At 36.8% G+C, this 21745-nt stretch overlaps 1 protein-coding gene across 4 annotated transcripts in view; it reads left to right on the forward strand.

The window, feature by feature from the left end:
* Window positions 1-21745, forward strand: part of ATRX (ATRX chromatin remodeler) — an 86499-nt gene that overhangs the window by 12736 nt on the left and 52018 nt on the right. Inside the window, exons 3-10 of one of the 4 annotated variants that reach the window (XM_056360141.1) lie at window positions 1689-1744; window positions 3615-3667; window positions 5198-5322; window positions 6681-6800; window positions 10500-10609; window positions 12706-12773; window positions 13696-16604; window positions 19789-19867. In XM_056360141.1, the coding sequence (XP_056216116.1) occupies window positions 1689-1744; window positions 3615-3667; window positions 5198-5322; window positions 6681-6800; window positions 10500-10609; window positions 12706-12773; window positions 13696-16604; window positions 19789-19867 (3520 nt within the window). Of the gene's footprint in view, window positions 1-1688; window positions 1745-3614; window positions 3668-5197; window positions 5323-6680; window positions 6801-10499; window positions 10610-12705; window positions 12774-13695; window positions 16605-19788; window positions 19868-21745 lie in introns of those variants that run through there. The other 3 variants (XM_056360142.1, XM_056360143.1, XM_056360144.1) reach the window with 3 other exon arrangements.

Raw genomic sequence — 21745 nt, forward strand, 5'->3', positions numbered from 1 at the left:
GTTGTGAGGAGGGATGTGATGATGAAGATGGTGAATTGTGGCTCAGGAGAGTTAGAACATGTTCGTGTCACACACAGGTCAATTAAAATATGAAGCAGTTGCTCATTGAGCACTTCTGTCTTGTGCACTGCTATGGAGCTGAACTGTACCCTAATGCCTATGTGCTAGGAATGATAAGTAAAGTGAAATTGCTCCACTAACTTTAATTCTCGCTCTTCTTAATCTTTGAGAACTGGATTTTACAGCCTTAATAATATTTCTTTATCTTGTGCATTCAAATGGGATGTCTACCTCCTCTACATCGCATGGGTACCAGCAGGAGAATCACTTGAGAGCTTAGGAGAGACTGACTTCCTGCTCTTGGTTGAAGTGACCAGCCCCTGCCCGAGAGCAGCAGTCACAGGGGAAGTCCTGTGTTCTTGTAGCCCTGAGGTGGATGGAGGATGGGCAGCTGGGTCAGCACAAGAAGCTGTGAGGGGGTGCATCGTGCTTGGTCATGCTGTGGGGATGGCTCATGTACCACCCGGTCACATGTAGAAACTAATGATGGAGCATGTTCAGCAGTTACTTTGGGGGTAGCACAGATGCAGTCTGAATACAGCATTTGCAGATTGTGGCTGCCCAAATGAAAGAAATCTCTGCTGAACAAGTGTAAACTGGTATTTTCCATGGATTTATCACTTGGGTAAAAGGTGGGCAGCATCTAGTTTCCAGAAGAAATATCACCCTTCTTCCAAATACCAGGTTCTTTAGTCAAAACGGGAATACCTGTAATATTCCAGAGAAGAAATTTTAGGTACTTAAAAAGAGCAAAAAAATTTGTTTCCTTTTTTTATTCCCTCCTTCTATGTTAGCTTCACATGCAGAAAGGCTGAAATTTACCCAGACAATTCAGCCTAGGTCAAATACCCAAAATAAATTTTCTAATCAAAGTAATTTAATTTTTTCAGTGTAAAAGAAATTTGATTGTTTTCTCCCAAAACTGAAGTTTAAGGATAAGTAAGTTGCAATGCTAGCAGTTTTATGTTAAAATCACAAATGGTCATGATCTGTATCCTGTAATTATACTACCACTTTGCTTGCTGTTTCTCAGTAGTGCATCTATTAAAATACTGCTATTACAAAGCCTTTTGAGCAACTTCATACACATGTCATTGAATCATTGAACTCGAAACTTTCCTTCCGTTACCTGGAATGGTGGATGGAACAGGTATTAATAGGTTGCATATCTTTAGGTTTTACATGCTACAGTTCCCAAGATTGAGAAGTGGGAATTCTCTGTCATACCCTAAATGAAATGGGATTTTTGTCTGTGATTCCGTGGTCTCAGATGTATTACTGTGTTTTTAATGTCAAGGTGTGTAAGAGAAAATGAAGAACTTTTTAGAGATTTAAAAAATGCACTAACTATATTGTTTCTGCCTATGCAGTTGCACTTTGATTTTTCCAGTATTTTTTCACCAGTGGAAAGGCAGCCTATCAGTGACTTAAAGTAATTTCTAAATGATTTCTGTAAGATTTAGGCCATACAGTGGACTGTGTTTTGTTGTGCAACAGTTAGTCTCTGAAAGTCATGCAGTCACCTATATTCACACTGGTGAAACATAAACAATGCTATGATGTACAGTGTGAAGAACTTGAAATTAATTTCTTGCAATTCAGTGGATTCTTTTAATTTCTCTCTGTAGGTAAAAGCAGAGAACCTAAAAGTAGTCCAGCTTCAATGGAGAACAATAGAGAAGAGGTAGGAATAAAAATTATTTTGAACTTGTTGCATTATTAGGGCAGAATGGCTAGTGTAGGAAATGCTGAGTTCACTTTGTTGCTTTTACAGTAAATACTTCAAGAATATTGTCACAGCCATGCAGTAAATGTCATCATATTTGCTGAATAGAAACATTTGTAAAATATTTAAAAATAAATTTTAAATTTTAAATTTTGAATTCTACTCGCTTTGATTTAGGCATATGCAAGCAATTCTGTGTCCATTGTCCCCCTCCCCTTCTTTATTTTTAAATTACTGAAATATATTCATTTACTTGGACAACTTAATTGTCTTTCTGATGCACAGTAATTCCTGGGGAAAAAAGTCTCTTAACACAGTTAAGAGAGTTAGGGTTTATTTACTTACCTGAGGTATACAATTGCATTTTTGTTAAGTAATGCACAGTGGTGTTAGTTGATTCAGTTTGAGTATATTGCAAAGTGAGTTTTACTTTTTTAAAAAAAATTGGTTAATATTCTTTTATCCTTGTTCTGTTCTTTGGCTTACGTGTAAACAGGCCCTTATTTTTGGTTTAAAATAATTGATCTCTACTTCATATTTACACTTACACCCTCTTACTCAGATAACATTAGGTACTTAGTTGTCCTTTTAGGCAAACATGCTTTCTTTTTTAAAAAAAGAAAAAAGATGGAGGTACAGGACTTTTATTAAACATGAGCAGATTTCTTCTATGTGATGTGGTACAGAGGTTAAATGACATTTTTCACGTAGTATGTCTTACTAACGTGTACTCTTGTGTTGGAAACGTTCTGGTTGACAATATGTTAATATGTAGAAAAAGCACAAGTGTCACTGTCCTGCCTGTTTGTCTTTATTGCAGTAAATTCAGGTATTTTATAATGTCCAAACCTAGTAACAATATGCATGCACAAACCTCTGAAAAATCAGTTTTCCTGTAAAGACAGTTAGCCCTTTCTGGCATATGAGCCAGATAACAAGTGTCTGCATTCTGCTGGCACTTCTTTGGTGTATACTAGTGATAGCTCCCTGATGCCAGCCTTCAGGAGCCCTCTGTATCTGTCAGAAAATATGATGGTTTCTTCACATAGTGTGAAAAACATTCATAGACCTGCATAAGTTACTGCAGTACTAAGTGCTGTGAAGAGTCCCAGTGAATTGTAAAAAAAAAAAAAAAGTGAAAGTGCACAAAAGTAGTGAGACAGGTGGGTGTTCATGAGTTAGGCCATTCTTCCACGTGCTAATCGTTATATGGGTAGTGTTGGAAGGGACCTTAAAATCCTGTAGTTCCAGCCCCCTGCCGTGGGCAGGAACACAATCATAATCGTTTAACTTAACATTGCAGTGAAGATACCCAGAGCAGGAGGCCCCAGAACTGTTAGTGATTAGGGCTAACCAGTAATCATGAGCCATTCTGAGGCCCTTCTCCAGAAAGCTGAGAGAACTTTCAGCAGGTCATGCTTGTTGAGAATTGCAAGGAGAGAATTGCCTTAATTTCATGAAGAGTCAGTGCTTGAGACGCATGCAGTGTTTCTCTCTGAACATCTCAACCTGTAACAGTGTGCTCTCAGTTGCTTTGTGCGTAGGGAGGTTGGTGAGCATTAGTGACTTAGTTTGGTGACACCTGTTTTTAAAAGAATGATGATTTCTTGCAGTCTTACTACTGATCTGAAACTCCATAGATGTAGTTTAAGTGAACTGGCATGACTGTTGATGTTGTGTGCTACTTTTTATTAATGCTTTTTTTCTTTTTTTTTTTGAAAGAGTGCTGGTCACTTCTGAGATGTGTTCTAGTTAATGTAAGAAACTTTTTGTTGACACGTCACTTGGTTGCAAATGTGCTGACTTCTTAATTTTTTCTTGTTTTTAGAGTAGTAGTTCTTCAGAAAGAATGAAATCCACAGGATCATCACGTTCAAAAAGGTTGGTTTGGAAAACAAACTATTTTTTGGCATGTAAAACTACAGAAAAGTCCATGCACTGTGCACCTGTGTATACTGTTACAGTATACACCACAATAAATCCGTCAAGTTCGCAGAGTGATGGTAAAACAAATGCGTTATAGTGAACTTAAATTCAAACCATCTTTCAGTTCAAAGGTTAACAGCATAAAGCTTGACTTTTATTAACAAAACCAACAAGATTATGCTGTATAAACACCTTTGTCCTGGAGACACAGTTGTTCCTTCACTCTTGCTATTTCTCCATGAATAATTCTTCCAAAAATGTAAATTGGGTCATACAGAAAAAAGACTTTGTGTACTTTCACCGCTGGGAAACTGTAGAATCAGAATGTGCTATTAAGTTGTCCTGTGCAGAAACTGCCATTTGCTGTATCTCTCCCTAATCCTTTTTTGTTCTTTGATTGATGAAAGTATGGAGTTAACTGTTTACCGACCAGTTTGAACCTACAGGAGACAAATTATTTGTGACCTAAGTAATGGCAGACTTAATCTAGTAAAACTCCTTATCTTTTGCTCTCAGCTGATGCTCATTGAAGTTATGTGCTTTGTGATGTTTTTTTTAAATCCTGTTATACTGTGTAGATAGGTGAGCTTTTCTAAATGCAGACTTTCAACAGCTGCCTTACTACTGCTCTTTAAAGGTGTGTATCTCTCTTCACTCTCCTTTTTATCTGAATTTATTTTATCATGGCCACTGGAATGAAATTGTCCCTTTTCTATTTGTCTTGATTCTATATTGGCAAGTGTGGGTTTATATTTGGCTTTAATTTCTCCCGTATCACTAAAGGTATTTTCATTCATACATTTATCATACTGTGCCAGTTCACATAATACCTTCAGACTACTGAAAATTATGCTCAAGATTCTTCTTTTTTCTTTTTTTATCTCCCTGTCCTGACATAGTAAGCTTACTTATTTTAATGGATTCAATTCCAAATTACATTTGTGTAAAATTCTGGCAACTGGTCCTTTTATTCAACAGCCAGCTTTTTCATTTCTTTCTGAATTTCCTTTATTTCATTGCAAGCATCTTTTCTGCCAAGCTGCTTTTTGTCATTTGCTAATATCTGTGTGTTCTCTTTGCGCTGCCTGTTAAACTTGGAAAAATGTATAAAATTTCTGAGCAGACATTCACTTGTGTTTCATTTAGGCTTTATTCCTAGAAGTGTGACTTTCCTGCATACCTTCTTAAAAATGCATCAAACCTTGATTTTACAAAAAAAATAATACAGTGAGCCTATGAAACAAGAATACTTGATTAGTGTATCTTTTTATTTAACATAGGAAGGGAGCCTGTTCCTAATAAGAAAACTAGCTTAGATGTGTTTGTTGTAATAACTCAGAGCATCCCACCTCATGAAACTCTTAAATGAATTTAAAAAGAACATCGGTTTCCCCAGTCAGTACAGTGTTTTTTGCTTGCAAAGCACCAGGCTTAGCTGTATTGCAGTATGTAATATGTGTCATGGTATGTTTTTTTTCTATGCAGGAAACCTACAGTTGTAACAAAATATGTCGGATCAGATGATGAACAAATCGTAGATGAAACTGTAAATGAAGATATTTCAAATGAAAACTCAGAAAACGATGTTGATATGCAAAGTTTGCCTAAAGGTAGTTCATGTCTGTCTTTGTTTCATGTCTTTCTGAATTGAGCAAATTAGCCAAGATTATGATGCAGCATAAATAATTAATTGGAATGCACATGTATTAGTAAAATGCCTGTCTTAGGTCCTGTTGGCTTTTATATCTAGACATACATGCTAGTGCTTCCCCCCCCCCCCCCCCCCCCCCTGCATTTAGAAGAGGAAACCAAGCACCTTTCATTTTGAACCCAGCATAATTTAATCTGTGGGTACACCAGGATGTGCTGGTGACTTTAATTTCAGATGCCTACTGACATGTGTATAAAACCCAACATGAAACAGGAAATAATTTATTTCTGTTCTTTTGTAGAAGTCTCAAACTCTGTCTTTTGCAGGTCTTACTTATTTTACTGTTCTGTCTTTGAGGTTATTAACAATTAGATCAACAAAAGCAAAACTAAATCTGGCGAGTAATGTCATTATTGGATCTATTTTTAAGCACATTTTGGAGGGAATATATGTACATCGCAGCTAGGTACTATTTCTCCCATGAAATTATAGGTACTTTTGGATAACATCTTTTAAAACAGTGAATACTATAAGCCTACACCCTGCTCTTCTTAACTGTAGTGTGAGTTCAATTAATCTCTTCCATCTTTTACCTATGAAAGTTACAGGAAAAATTGGAGGGACCGCTACTGTTCACTGCATTAGAATAAGTGTTTACAGCAGTCACTTCAATAATTCTTTCAGAATGTTAGATTGTTTCCAGTGTCCTCATAGCAAAAGTATTAAAACTGAGCTCTTCAGTAGGAAAGATGTTTTTTCATTCACATAATTTTGATTAGTACTCTGTTCAAATAAAAAAGTAAATTTCTGAATCCTGTTGAAGGCAAAACAGATTTTATTCTATCGCTTTTTCATTAGATGAGGGAAACTGGGTAGAAGGGGGGAAAGAGAGAGAAAGGGGGAGTTATTCTCCCTTTTTTTATAGCTTTTGATAGATTTCAGTGATCTAACCCAAGTCTTTTATTTGTAGCATTGCACTGCAAATTCCTGTACTACACACACCCAGCAGTATGACAGTCCTGTTCTGCACATACCGCATCAGAGCAGAGAGAGCAGAGTTTTCTCCTAATAGCCCATTGAGTTTTTGGCTTTTGTCCTACAACTGCAAAACAGATGTAGTTTGAAATGTGTGGTGGCTTTTTTGTGTATGTGTGTCTTTTTTTTTTCTGTGAACATCTGTGCATTCAAAAGTTTGTGGAGTTTTAGTCAACAGACTGCACTTTTTTTAAGGTACTATGTTGGCTTTTACTTAAACAGGACTTTTACACTTCATTTGGATGTGTAATGGTTTCCAATTTCTAAATAAAATTATTCTAGGTACAGTGGTTGTACAGCCTGAGCCAGTGCTGAATGAAGACAAAGATGATTTTAAAGGGCCTGAATTTAGAAGCAGAAATACCGTTAAAATGAAACCTGAAGCTCCCAAAAAGCGTGGAGGTAAATACAATTTAAAACATTTATTAAAACGTGTTTAAATTGTTGCTTATGACCACATTTGGTACATCTAAAAGTCGTTCATTTTTCTAATAAATTATCCTAAAAATACCTCCACTCTTCTGGCTTTTTGTTCACTAAAGATTCTAGCTGGCTGAAATTAGCCTCCATTGCTGCCCCTGCAATGCAGCAGTGAAAGCTAAGATTAGTTCTCATTAAACTTCTTATTTTCAGTAGTTATAAGATGCATCATTAGGTACTCCATATGGACCCTCTCGCTTTGTGTTCAAAACAGTTTCTTGGTTGCAATCAGGTGTTACAGGCATTCCTTCTTTAAGGAATAATGTTGGAACACTATTGATATGGGAACATTCACTGACTCACCAAGAAAGCAACCATCTTTAAGCAGGAACGTGTATAGGCATATTATCAACCAGTGAGCTAACAAGAAACCTCTTAACAATCCAAAGACTTTTTTGTTTTGTTTTTAAATTGTGGGAAATTCCCTACCAGTGGGCCCTTCTAAGGATTATCTTTGAAAAGCTGCTCTGCTAGCTGGTTTTCTATAGCTGCTGCTAAAACTGAGGAGAAGTTAGGTAGATTATAGTGATAACAGAAATTAATTTCTCTGGGGTTTTTTTCCCCTCAAAAATTAAAGGAGAGGGAGGGTTATGTATAAACTAGCCAGTAACAAGGCAGGTATTTTTGTTAATACTACTAGCAATAGCTTAGTTCATACACCTACAGCAGTACCCAGGATTTTCATACAGCTCTTCTACACGCTGTTAATTTTTCCCATTGTTATGATTTGAGATACTTGCTCTCTTTTAAAGTCTTACTATAATTTAATAAGTGCTATTTCTCTATCTGTAGCTGAAGAGAAGTAAAATGTGACTCTGTGGAAATGTGCTTGTGCATACATATGGGCTCATGCATGATTTCAATCACATTTTCAGCGTCAATGTTTTCTCTAAATTACTAATCTTTGAAAGTCAGTTCCATTCTATTAATGCAGGATGTCTTGTTCAGCATATAGGAATGCTTTTTCCGTTTGTGTTTATAACAGTTTTACAAGAGGTTGAACAGAAATCTCTAGGGGTGCAGTGTTAAAAAGATAGGACTCCTCTGCTTGAGCTTTGTGGCCTGTGTCTGCGTCACCAGGATAATTCATGTGACCTGCCCTTCCAGCTGTTTTTCTTTCATCCCTCGAGAATTTGCAGGCCTGCCTTTGTGTGTCTGGGCTGCTTACACATGTACTGGTGTCTGATGTAAGATAGCAGTTTTGGAAGGAACATCAAGAGTTTGTTTAAGGCATACCTTTATCCAGGGCAAGGTCAGCTTTGTTTGTGTCACTACTGATAATCTTTGACATGATTTTAGAGCTATCCAGTACATGTGCTAAGCTCCTGTCAACTTTTGGGGAAACGGAATAGGTACTGCCTGCTCCTGTGTTGTCCTCACTTCCAGACCAGGAAAGAGCCAGGTGAGGAACATCACTGCAGTCTGCCGTGAGCAGCTGCATTAGGAATGTGTCAAAGCAGTTGTATTTTGTGGCATGCGCAGAAGAGGTAGTGCAGATCTGTTTATGCTACACTTGGATGCAGCAAGTCTTGTTACATGAGATGGCACTGACCTTTCCCTTGCTACTAGAATGAGGTGCCTAGCCTGTGCAGGTACAACGTTAAGCATTACCGATTTAAGCAGGTAAGCGTGTACTCCCAGCTATGTGAGATCCTGAATTCTGTGCACGCTGCAAGTAAATAAATAATAACAATAAAACAAAAAATGCCAGTCTGTCTTGTTCTTTGCAGCGTGCATCTTCACATTTTTGTTCGGAATTGTGTGTCCTGTTTCTGTTAGAAATAGTGGTAGTAATAGAACTCTGCCTTTTTAGCTGTTTCTAGATGCTGTTATCCAAGACTGTAAGAGGCATTGTGTCAGTCCTTATTTCTCAAATTTTCTGACTGCAGAATGGTTATGGTCGTATTTTTGCTAATAAACTCATAGTTAGGAATGTTTTTTAAGTACTTTCTCAGTATTAATGAATTAATAGTAGTTTCATTTCTTTGGATCATCGTCATTTGTAGTAGTAACACAGTTTACAAAGGTTTGCCTCCTAAACTATCCTCTTTTTTTCCTGGTGCCAACTTGCAGATTTTGGGAAGGAGGCAGCAGTGCTTCCCCTTAAAGTTGTAGAGAAGGGGGAAGTGGCTTGGGACTTGACAGTGAATAGCTTGTTCTCCCTCAGCTGGCTGTCAGCCCCTGTGATTCTTGCATCCATTTAAGGACTGTGATGTTTGACAAAGCCTGGGTAGGCTTCTGTGCAGCTCGGTATAATAGAATGTGCTATTCTTTTCCAAGTAGTACGATAGGACGGGTGTGTTTATTCAAGGTTTACCAGCAGTGTTTGAAACAGGCGTTAGGGCTGGTTTTGAGGTCATAAGAGGTGCTTTGCCCACAATCATGCATGCGTTGAAACTGAGAATAACAAATTTTGTATCTGGAATTGCAGACCTGCTATTTTCACTGAATGGTAAAGGCTGGATTAGTCGGTTTTACCAGCCTGTGAGCTATTTGAGGTCGTCCTTCAGTAGCAGATTGCTAGTAGCTTGTATTGTGTATTGAGAACGTTCATTCAGTTCCTTAACATTGTGGTGGTTGGTGCTTGATTCTAATTCTGTGGTAGTGATTTTTTTTTTTTAAAAAAAAAGTATATTAGTCTGTACTCTGACTGTAACTATTAAGTTAACCATTTGAGTTAATTTCCCTATACTACTAATTCAACATGACAGCAAAGGACAAGTCACTGTTAAGTGATCCCATATCAAACCTTGATCTGCTTGATCCCAAGTTTAAGTTTTTGAAAGTATATGAACTGAGAGTGTAAGCTTTCACAAATGATTTTGCTTTTTCTTGAAAGCATCACTGCCATTGAAAACAAAACAGTCTTACAGTATTAGTCAGCTTAACAGCCTGCGATATAGTGAGCCTCCTAACCCCAAGTTCACCAGCTTCCAAAGTGAATTGGGGGATTGACATTAAAGATGGGCTTTCTTGACTGAATGTAGACAGCAGTGGAGTGGCACACTTAACTGTGGGGGCAGTTGGCAAGATGGTGAGAATATATGTATTACAGCAAAATTGTTGTTTAAAAACCAAAAGAAAACCCAAAAACCACCATCAAAAAGGGAATGAAAAGTGAGATAAGATTTTTTTTTCAGGCAGTATTATAGGGATTTCATGCATCTTCTGTAACAGTTTCCTATCATTTCGAGAAACTAAAACTGTATGTGAAAGAAATACCATAATACAAACATGAATTAAATTATATTTTATGAACAAAGATTAAATGAGGAAGGTTATACACAATATCAGAGCTGCTTTGAAAGAGTTTTGATGATTGGGTTTTTAAAATTTTTTTTAAACAATTTTTATTTAAGACACGTTCTCATGAGCTGGCCAGTTAATCCAAATTAAGTCTCTCAAAGGAAAAAAGTGGTATCTTGGCCCCAAGTGGAGTACAGAAATCATAGGAAAATTCTGTCAGTCTTCAAATGGCAAGTGGTTACAGAAAGATTTCTGTGATGCTGAGTGGTAAAGAAATAAAGGCATATGAAAAACCTAGCAGGCCAAAATATTGTAAGAGAATGAAATAGGTATATACAGATTCAATTAATGTGTGGTTTATAATCCTCTCTATAGAGGAAGGACTACATGGAATTGTAAGCTGTACAGCTTGTGGGCAACAGGTGAACCATTTTCAAAAGGATTCAATCTATAGACATCCTACACTGAAAGTTCTTATTTGTAAGGTACGTGGTAAGCAGTTCTACAGTTTGTACTGTTTGTTTTTGTTTGAAATGTCACATTAATTGATTTGTGTGGGTGTAGTTCTTGTTGATTAGCCAATAAACTTTCCAGTCATTAACTGTTGCAATTAATGAAACTAAAAGCAGAAAACAAAAAGGCAAATACAACTTACAGATTTGTGTTCCTATTTTCTTTTACCCCAGTTAAACTCATTGTGGTTTCTCTGTAATTAATTTTTACAGTTTTAAAGCTGTAATTTTAGTGAATTTTTTATGTTAAGTGATGTGTCTGAAGTTTCTGCTTACTCATAATGTATTACAACAGCAGATGCAATTCTGAATCTTCTGGTAAAGCATTGTAGGTAAAACAACATCAGAATAAAAAGCAGAAAAGGAGCTTCAAGGCCATTTCATTTTTACTTGTATACAGTTCCTGGATCGTTTTAATTTATGGCAGCCTCTGTAATGATGGCCTGCTCCATAACCCAAAACCAGCACCTGGGTCTTCAGCTACGTGGTTTCATGTTGGATTCAGTTAGGCCACGAGTTGCCCACAATGGGAAGAGGTGGGGGGAAGGAAACATCCCTATGTCCTGTTGTGGGGACTTCTTTTAATTTTCAAAGAGATATAAAGATTTCTCTGGCATATCTCCACATTTGTAGAGATTCTGTATTTACAGAAGTATCTCTAAAGAGAGAGAGAGAGATGGATCTCTGTTACTATTCACATTTAGCATTCCACTTTTCCCCTTCTGCTTGTCTTCTAATTCCCAATTAATGTTACATATTAAGCTGACATACTATCTCAGGTATGCCCATCTAGTCTAATGTTCTGGCTCATTTCTTCTATTCATTTTGGCTTGTTTCTTTTATAAAATATGCTTTAGAAAAATCAGCTTACAAGATGACTCTTTGCAGCCTTCACTGGAGTCCTAACCCTTGTTCCTAGATTTGAAAATCTTTAACATGTAGCTGCACATGTTCTTGGGATGCATTGAAGTTTTCTGGTTCATTAGCAGCTCTTGACTGTGAGCTCTGGCTAGATAATTATATGATGTGTTGTTTCCCCATAAATTTTCTGTATCTTTGCTTAATTGAACATGATTTTATGTTATGTAAGACAGAGGAATGGAAGTCCCTGATCTGCATACTCCATGTCTGCCATTACTTTCTGTGCCTAGTTCTTCCCTTATTTTTTTCCTGCTTAGGTAAACAGTCCCAGACTCGAGAAGCTGTTTTCCTTTGACTATGAATGTTCTGTCGAGTGTCTAAACATCAGCTTTTACTGGGGTTTTTGTTGTTTGTTGTTGTTTAGTTAGTTGAATAGGTGTATAACTGTTCCAGATAAAGGGGCATCATAATTTTAAATTCAGGTGCTGAAGCCTCTTCTTGATTCTGAATTTACTGGGTAAAAGGATAGAATTTAGCCAATAGCTTGTCTTGATCCCTATTCAAAGCAGCGTTGCAAGTCTGGGAGAACCTTTACCAGCAACTGGAAAAAATCTCTCACCTTCAAAATTTGGTTTAAAGAATTGAGCAACAGAAGCCACTATTACTACTAGCTGAGTTGTATTTTTTTTTCTTAACGATTTTTCAATGAAAATGCTTAGTTTGCACCTGGAAATTAGAGCCTTGGATGTTAACATCAGGATTAATAGTGAAGACCTTTTTATTAAATGCCTTATGGGATCGATTGCTAACATAAGAAGCATACAGCTGAAAATTGTTATTTATGTAGGGTTAATTGTGTCAGGGAAGATGTGCTATTGATTTACCTAGGAAACAGATGGAAAAAACCATAGTTTTGAAGAGAAACATTCAGATGATGTTCTAAAATATGCAAATATGCAGCCATCAAACAAAAGCCTATTTAATTTTCAAATAAACCTTGAGCCATCTAAATAAGAATTCATTGTTTACGACCTGTTTTATCTATGGAAGATGTTTTTTAGATTAAAACAGATTTATAAGAGTTAGAATGCTGAAGATCTTCTGATGCTCTTAATGGCTTGCTTCTAATACATGCTGAAATCATATGAATTGCTAAATTCCAGTTGAGATTTAATAAAAAATTCCTTGTCTTACTTCTTTCTTTACAGACTTGCTACAAGTATTACATGAGCGATGACATCAGCTGTGATTCAGATGGAATGGATGAACAGTGTAGGTAAGTGTACAAAAACCAAAGTAACACCCACAGCAGTTATGCTTTGTTTTGGGTTGTTGGTTTTTTTTTCTTGCAATAATGAAATAACTGACAGATAAAGACCAGTACAATTGTTTCGCACCAAGAAATGCTCAACTCCAGGGTTTTTTTTGAATACTATTTATTAATATAGTAATCAAAAGGAAAACTTTTTATAAAGAAATCTAAAGCAAACACTTGTAAGACATTTTTTAACTAAATAGCATGCCACCTTACAAATACTTTAAAGCGGGGAATAAAATCTGGCATTTTAAACGTTGAGCCACAGAAACTTGGTTTCCCAGAGGCATCTTCTGCATTTGGAATACTGAAGTACTATGTCTTTATGGCAAATACCTGAATGTGTAATCTAGTCAAAATTGTGTGGTCTGTGGTGCCTACAAGCTTACTTGTTAGCTACTTCTCAGGTCTTCATCAAAGACTGTGCAGTTTAGACGTAGATCAAAAAACATGTGGGATTTTTTTTTTTATTATGTGCCTGCAGTAGTAGTATACCAGTTAAGGCTCAAAAGTTTTGAAGCTAATTTGTTTCGCTGTGGAATAAATTACTTCCCCCCCCACCCCTCCCTTCAAATACTGAGAAGTATGGAAAACACAGTTTTTTCTCTTACTTAAAACTGGTGCTGAAACTGTTTGGATACTACTTACCATTTCAGCGTTGTGAATTGTTAATCTAATACCTTACCTTTCTTAATTTCCAATTCTCAACTGAGTACTTTTCAGTCATGCTTTTAATAATGTTTTCACTTAATGGATATCCATTGGTGGGCTGAATTTTTTACATGCAGATTCCTCATCAAATAGTGAAAAATAAGTGAACTTGTCAAATTTGTCACTTTGTTGATACGGAGGTAACACTCATATTTTTTCTTTCTCATTTCAGGTGGTGTGCTGAAGGTGGAAATTTGATTTGCTGTGACTTTTGCCATAACGCCTTCTGTAAAAAGTGCATTTTGCGCAACCTGGGTCGAAAGGAGCTATCGACTATATTGGATGAAAATAACCAGTGGCACTGCTATATTTGCCATCCAGAGCCTTTGTTGGACTTGGTCACTGCATGCGACAGTGTCTTTGAAAATTTAGAACAGTTACTGCAACAAAACAAAAAAAAGATCAGAGTTGAAAGTGAAAAAAGTAAAATATATGACAATACAGTCAAGTTTTCTCCAAAGAGAAGTAGTTCAAATTGTAATGGTGAAGAAAAAAACCTAGATGATTCATATTCAGGTTCAATAACATATTCTTATAAAGCACTAATGGTGCCAAAGGACTTGCTGAAGAAGACAAAAAAGCTGATTGAAACTACAACAAATCTGAATTCTCGTTTTGTAAACTTTCTGAAAAATGCTGCAGAAAATATGGAAATAAGCCCAACTGTGCAATTTTGTCAGCTAAAAGCTTTTAAATCTGTGTTGAGTGACATGAAAAAAGCTCATCTGGCACTAGAAGAAGGTCTGAACCTGGAGATTCAAGCTTTCAATGTTAAAATCAAAGATAAAAATACCACAGAGAAAAAAACTGATGCTATATCAGAAAAAAATGAGGTGAAAAAAGATGAAGGAAAACACGTGGCATTAAAAGAGGATGACACTGTGAAGACACAGAAAAAAGTTGTATCAGGACAACCTGGCAGTGAGCCCATGGATCAAAGTGTTCCAACAGTGGAACAAACAGTTAACAAGCGTACCTCTGGTGAAGATAAAAGGTCTGGCAGAAGTGAAGAACCTCAGTATGAACCTAATAGCACAGAGGCTTTAGACATGGATATAGTGTCCATTCCCTCATCTGTTCCTGAAGATATTTTTGAGACCCTGGAATCTGCTATGGAGGTTCAGGTTACATCAGATGAGCAAGACAACGGAAATACAGGAACAGATCATGACATGACTCTAAATTCAAGTATGAAATCAAATGCTCCTGTGAAAGATACTGAAGGTGGTACTAAGTTAAAATCATCAGCTAAAGGAACAAAAGAATTGGTTGTAAAATTGACTCCTGTTTCCCTGTCAGAGTCTTCAGTTAAAGCTGAAGATCAAGACAGCAGTCTAGAAAAGAGGAATAAGGATGTTGATGTCATACCTAAAGCAGAAAACTGTGATTCTGTAAAACAGAATCATAATGCTGGCAGTGAACCTTCCACAGAGAATGAAACTGTCTCACTGGTAGAGGAATCTGATCTCAGAAGATCACCACGTGTGAAGACTACACCTCTGAGGCGCCAAACAGACATCAGTCCTTTAACATCAAATTCAGAGGAAGATAGCAATGACACATGTAACGAAAAGCATAAAAGAAAATCATCAAAACAACCAAGGAGGAAAAATGACAAAAATTCTTCGGACAATACTGTTGATGGTCCTAGTCCTAATGAACTTTCTAAATCAAAAAAGCCGTATGTATTAGATAATAGCTCAGATTCTGATGAGATGCCAGCTGTTCTTAAAGAAGTAGCTATGATGAGTCACAATTCTTCAGAAATTGATAGCAATAGTGAAGCACCAGCAAAGGATCAGAAGTCTTCAAAGGATCAACCAGTGAAGGATGAAAATGGAAAACGAAAACGAAAAAGTTCCAGTTCGGGTTCGGATTTAGATGCTAAAAGAGGCAAATTGGCTAAAAATTCCACTGCTGCTAAAAAGAAACGACAAAACTATTCAGATTCTTCGAACTATGATTCTGAGTTGGAAAAAGAAATAAAAATTTTGAGTAAAATTGAGTCTGCAAAAAAAGCTAAGAAAAAATACTCTCGAAAAGAAGATAGTTATGATTCCTCTGAAGAAGAGCAGAGGAAAAAAGTAAGTAGTAAGAGAAAGGTAAATTTGAAGAAACAGAAAGAGAAATCTTCTGAAGATGATGATGCTGAAAAGTCTTCCCGAGACAAGGAGATTAATCATTCTCCTAAAGATAAAAAAACTGGTAAGGCGTCAGCTGCTAAGGAAAAGCTAAACAAAGACTTAAAAGAAAAAGCTGTAAAGGGAAACCCTGATGAGTCTTCTGATGTTGAGAAATCTTCACTGGAGAAAGAGGAGAGTAGTCCTAAAAGTGTAAAGCTAACTGAACTTAAGAAGAGCAAGGATTTGAAAAAGAGAAAGTCACAGGAAGATTCTTCCTCAGAGAGTACTGAGAAATCTGCAAAGAAAGAGCAAAATTTTGATTCTTCAAAAGACAGATTCAAGAATAAAAAAGGCTTAGAAAGCAAAGTGAAGAAATCTGAAGAACTGAAAAAGAAAAGTTGCAAGAAAGAGCAAGATGATTCCTATTCTGATGTTGAAAAGTCATCTCCAGAGAAAGGAAGTTGCAATTCTTCTGAAAATGACAGAACTAAAAATGAACCAGTGTTCAAAGAAAAGAAAAGGCATAATTTGAGAGAGAGGGTACCTAAAAGAGTACAGCTTGATTTATCCTCTGATGCTGAGAAATCTCCCCTAAAAGAGGAGAGTTCTTCTGAAGATGCTGTACGGAGTAAAAAAAAACCCGAAACTAAAGAAAAGAAAAAAAAAAGTCACAAAAAGAAAATTTCCAAGAAAGAACAGAATGAGTCCTCTTCTGATGATGAGTCTTACGAAGGCAGTAAGAAAAAGATTAAAAGAGGATCAATGAAAGAAAGTAAGAAGACTAACTCAAAAAAGAAAGTGTCAGCAAAGGTGGTGGTTACTTCTTCTTCCTCATCTGATAAGGAAGAAGATGCTGAACAGAATTCATCAGGTGATGGAAGCAGTGACGAGCAGAAAATTGTGCCAGTGACTGAAACCTTAATACTATCTGCTGCTACAGGATTTTGTCAGTCATCAGGTGTGCAACAGATGTTCATCTACCTGTATTAATAATACACTAATGGAGCAAGCTTGTAAGATTCAGGTGACATTGAATAACCTAGAAGTGAAAATATTAGTATGTAGGTAATTATGCATTTAAACCTTTGCAGCCGGTTAAGTTTTGGAAGTTAAGATACTGATTTGGAAGCAGCCATTTCAGTTTGTGCAGGTTGTCACTTGTGGATGAAAGGATGTCACTGTAGGTGGAGAGGCTCGAGAAGCTCTAGTCTGTGATTGCTGCAGGTATTTCCTTGCAGTGCAGCTTTCCAAAGTCTGTTTCTCTCTTTGGCTGCTCGGGTGTGATAGAGCAGAAGATGGCCTTAAGCAGTAGGTATCTAGTGAATTCCGTTGTCAGCTCCTGGTTATGCACTAGAGATCACTTGGAAGACACGGCACTCTAGCATAGATCTTAAAAATCAAGTAGATGATCGTCATGCCTCGTGAGATCCATGTAGCCTTGGAACAGCTGGTATCAGTTAACAGAAATCTGTCATTGCTTATTATTTTCATAGCAAGTTTAATAGTAAGAATTCTTTCTCTTGCCAAGATAGCTATTTCATCAGTGTCTTAGATGTTTAGGAAATTAGAAAGAAATCCAGAAATTCAGAGTTGGAACACTTGATTTTAAAGAACTTAAAAAGGAGGGGTGGTTTTCACATTATGTGGATGTTACACATGGTTTTATTAAATGAATTTTCAGCTAGAAAAAATGAAGCCTTAACTGCTGTTTTAATTACTCTGACAGGTGAATTGTTTCCTAATTTATTTGTTTCTAATGTTTCATAGAACTTCCTGTACATGACTTTACTGTAACTGTTTGCTCAGATACAGTAGTTTGTGAAGCTGCAACTAAATGAAAAATGAACACCAATATGTTTATGAAACTAAGGGAAGAGGCACAGTTGCAGTTTGGCTTTCCCAAAAAGCCCTTGGAGGCAGACAGTAAATGCAAAATGAGATGATTGTTATTTGTAGTTTCTCAAAACCAAGAAAACAACAATAAAAACAGGTGCTATATCCTACTGTGGACTTGGAGCCCTGTAAGAAATCAAGGTTTGATTAATGGTGCTTTGCATCATTGTAGAGTAACAGTTGGAAAGTAAGTTTCTTATTCTGCATATGTTACAGCACTGTAATGTTTGTTTCTCGAGGTCCTCTGATGAAGTAAGTTTAGATAGTAGCCTCTTTCTGCATGTAATATTGGGAGGCTTTTCATTGATGGCTGCCAAAACTACTTTTCTCAGTAGTGCCACTGCTGGGGCAGATTGCAAATAACAAATGGTTTGCATAGTCATGAACTAGCATCTTGCATGTGGTAGCTGCCGTGGTTGTTAAAATACTCCCCATGGATAGACAACTGATGTTACTTCGTGAAGGTAACCCATATGCAACAGTTCTCAGCATCACTGGACCATCAAAGAAAAATACTTAAAAAGAAAAAATTTTTACTCATGTACGGTGTACGCTCATAGACTTGGTATTGAAATTACCCAGGAGGAAGAATTTGGTTGTAATATATCAGAAGGTGTCTGAGGCAGTGGGAGCGATTATTTTATTTGCAAGTCACAAGTGGAAAGATTAGATAACTATTGGATGGAAGAGTGATTATAGTGTACAGATTGGAAAAATGAGATGGTGATGTGGGATGATTGATAGTAGAGTCAGACTGAGAGAGAGGTGGGTTGGTTTAGCCTGGAGAGGAAGATGCTAAAAATGGGGAGTCTTAATTGCTGTCTTGTAATCACTTTAATGGGTAGTTACAGAGAAGACTGAGCTAGATGCATGATGAGAGGACATGGTACAATTTTTCGCAAGGAAAACTGTTGATACTAGGAAAAAATCCTTGATGTTGAGTATGGTCAAAGCCTGAAACTGGTTGCCCTGTGAAATTTTGGAGTCCCTGTCCTTGGAAATACTCAAATCTGCCTTTGTTGTATTTTTTTAAGAGGAGGCAAACTTACCCTTTCTCTTCAGTTTGCTTTTGGCTTAATAGGTGAATAAATTAGTCTTTTCTGTGTCTGAACAAGCTCTGTAGGTTGATCGTTGAATGAGACTTAGAATCTGGTTTAACCAACAAATTACTTCTATTTTCTTAAGCCCAAGAGTGAGGGACTTTCTGCGATGACCTTTACACAGTCCTGTCAGACATCGTGGTAGTGGCAATTCCAGGACAGGTGTATGTTAAAACAGCTTGGAGCGAGCCTCGTCTTAGTCCAGCCCACCTAGCTAGAAAATAAGCAGTAGCAATTAAGAATAAGGGAATCTAGTTTCATTAAAATGTTGAGGTCTCTTTTCCTAAGCCTTATTTTACTAACTAGGAGTAAAATTACTTACACGCGAGTCAGAAGAACGAGAGAAAGGGGAAAGGCCTGGGAATGTAGTAGAAATCTGAATTCCTTTCGGTTCAGCCAGGAGAGTGCAGAGGAGCTTGAAGGCTGGTGTCATACTGTGCTCTTCCTCCGCTATTATGTGTCCCATGCTGTTGGTTTTGATGTGCTTTCCGTATGAGACGGTATCCATGTAGTGCAGCTGGGTTTTGATAACTTGCAGTAAGGGTAGCGCATGTAGTTTTCAAAGCTTAAGTCTTCACACATACACAACACATGTACATGTATTATGTCTGATACTCTGAAAGCAAAAATAGGCAAGGATTATTATTCTTGAGTACTTAATGGCAGCAGGGTAGCTCCTAAGTTTCATAAGTGACTGTAATATATTTGTTTGGACCCCCTTTTCAATTTACACAAAGTCAGTAGCAGAGCTTCTGAAATGGAGCTAATAATTGCCTTGGGAAGCTCAATTTCTGAATCCTAGGTAGGAGTATTCAGTCTCTGTATACAGTTTTGGTCTAAAAACCCCACAATTTCACAGTATGTAATAAGGAAAGAATCGCAAGGTGCGTGTAGTAGCAAGCATAACATGGATAAAAGTGCTGCTTAAAAAACTAGATGCTTTTATTAGTAAAAATATTTACTTGCACATGTCAAGATAGATAACTGGCTTTTTTGTTTCCTGATGGAGAAGTGATGGTATGCCCAAGGTATTTTTAGATGGGCATTCTTGATGGAGACAATAGTTCACATGCTGTGTTGTCTGTTGTTGGTTTTACACCTATTAAGTGTTGATGTTTTCTGGTTTTTTGTTTCCCCTTCCTCCCCCAGGAGATGAGGGAGAGACTAAATCAAGGGCTGTTCCAGTGGAGGAGGAGGAAGATGATGATGATGACGATCCTGAGAATAGGTATGATACCATCCGTAAGGACTTAAAAAAGATTATAACACACCCTAGGTGTGGGCGCAAACCGGCGCAACGGAAGAGCAAGCAGGTTGTAAAAACCACGACTGCCTGCCCTGTAAAGACTCGCTCACGGGCTTCCCGCAAGTTTGAACAAGGGGCCAGAAAACAGAGGCCAAAATCCAGAAATGCAAAGAAAGTTTTTAGAAGTGTTAGCTAACACACCTTGCATAGGGTATGTTATAAAAGCACTGCAGCGCTGTCCATTTTATGTTCCCACTGAAATTGTGAGGTTTGTGACAAGTATTTCATTCAGGCAGGTAGCCTACTTCTGATAAATGTGAACTGAAGCTACTTCCATGAATAGAAAGTAAAAATTTGCATCTGTGCAATGTGCAGCACTAAAATATTTTCAGATTGAACTTGGTTATTACTGCTACTTTTTAAATTTTACATTTTTAAAAATTTGCTTTTTAATTGAAACACCTTTTCGCAATAAAGAGAAAACACAAATGTGGAGAAAACAGTATTAGATATTTTCAGCTGTTAATTAAACTGAATTTTAATCCACTAAAGAACACCTGAAGTAAGTAATGTGATAGTTAAGGCTATGATTCTACGAGCACTGTGCATAGGCTCAACTGGTATTGAAGAGACTAATACGTTTTAAGTCTTTGCATAGATCTTTTCAGAATTGTGGCTTATATTTATTGCTTCAGTTTCAAGTTCAATAAAAATTAATCTATGTAAGGTATAGTTAGTTAAGACGTGTCATATTTCACCAGTACCATTGTAGTTACAAAAAATAGCCTGGCTAGAAAATGTAAAAGCTTTGTTTCCTAATGAGTGGGCGCATAACTTGAAGTATTGCTCAATTACAAGCCACAGTTTCTTTTTTGGAAGTTATTTTAGTTAGACTGAAGAGTTATTCAACAAATTTTTACACAGTATTTCAGAAACTGATTTTTTTTGCTGAATAATATCATGTGTGGGACCAGCTTCATAGCTTTGCACAGTTGCTGTTGGAGTCTTCCTTCTTTTCTTCTTCTGAGCCTTACTAGTTTAGAATACGGTGTCTTTGTTTCACAGAGTTGTATGCTTTGATCTGTGGCTGAAGTAAATTCCTAGAAACACTGTTTTAATAGCCTTTACAGACCTCAGTTTAGCATCAAAAATACTGCTGCTGATGTAGTTTTTGCTTGTTTTCAGTCTTCAAATTTAATCAAATAATTCAGCTTTTAAAGAAAGATGCTCTTTTGGGGACTTGACAGCACAGGGTTGTAAGTAGAACATGCTAATACAAGATTTTTAAAAATTACTCTTGAATTTCAGCCCGTTTTTTTTTTTTCTTTTCTTTTTTGTTTCGTAAGTGTTTCTGGTTGATAACTAAGCCAATATACTTTTGTCAAAATTCAGTGTTTACCTTACAAATGTTACTGACAGATCTTAATTATTAGTTTAAGAGGTATACATGGGAAATGAGTTAACCCAACTGATAGCAAATCGGTAATATGAATTTGGGGTTTAAAAATCAGTTTCTGTACTTTGTTTTTGAACTGAATCTTTGTTGAAGTTTTTATTTAGGGAATATTTTGAATATATACTAATGAGTTGGGGAGGCATTTTGTCAATAAACAGTTTTGTCAACCTTCAGACTTGTTAACTGGTAACTGCAGTCTAATTTTACATCCATCGTGAATTGTACTTGGCACCAAAATCAGATACACAAAATGTAAAAAGATGGAACAACTTTCAAGAAGTTGAAAGGTTGTTCTTCTGTTTACTCAACACAAAGTGTTTAAATAGTTTACCTACTATTCAGATTAAGTTGCCTATTTTCTTCCAGGCCAAAGAGGGTATGTAGTACCTACGAGGTATTTGTAG

The sequence above is a fragment of the Falco biarmicus genome, chromosome 14, assembly GCF_023638135.1.
Source record: "Falco biarmicus isolate bFalBia1 chromosome 14, bFalBia1.pri, whole genome shotgun sequence".
Taxonomy (NCBI): Eukaryota; Metazoa; Chordata; class Aves; order Falconiformes; family Falconidae; genus Falco; species Falco biarmicus.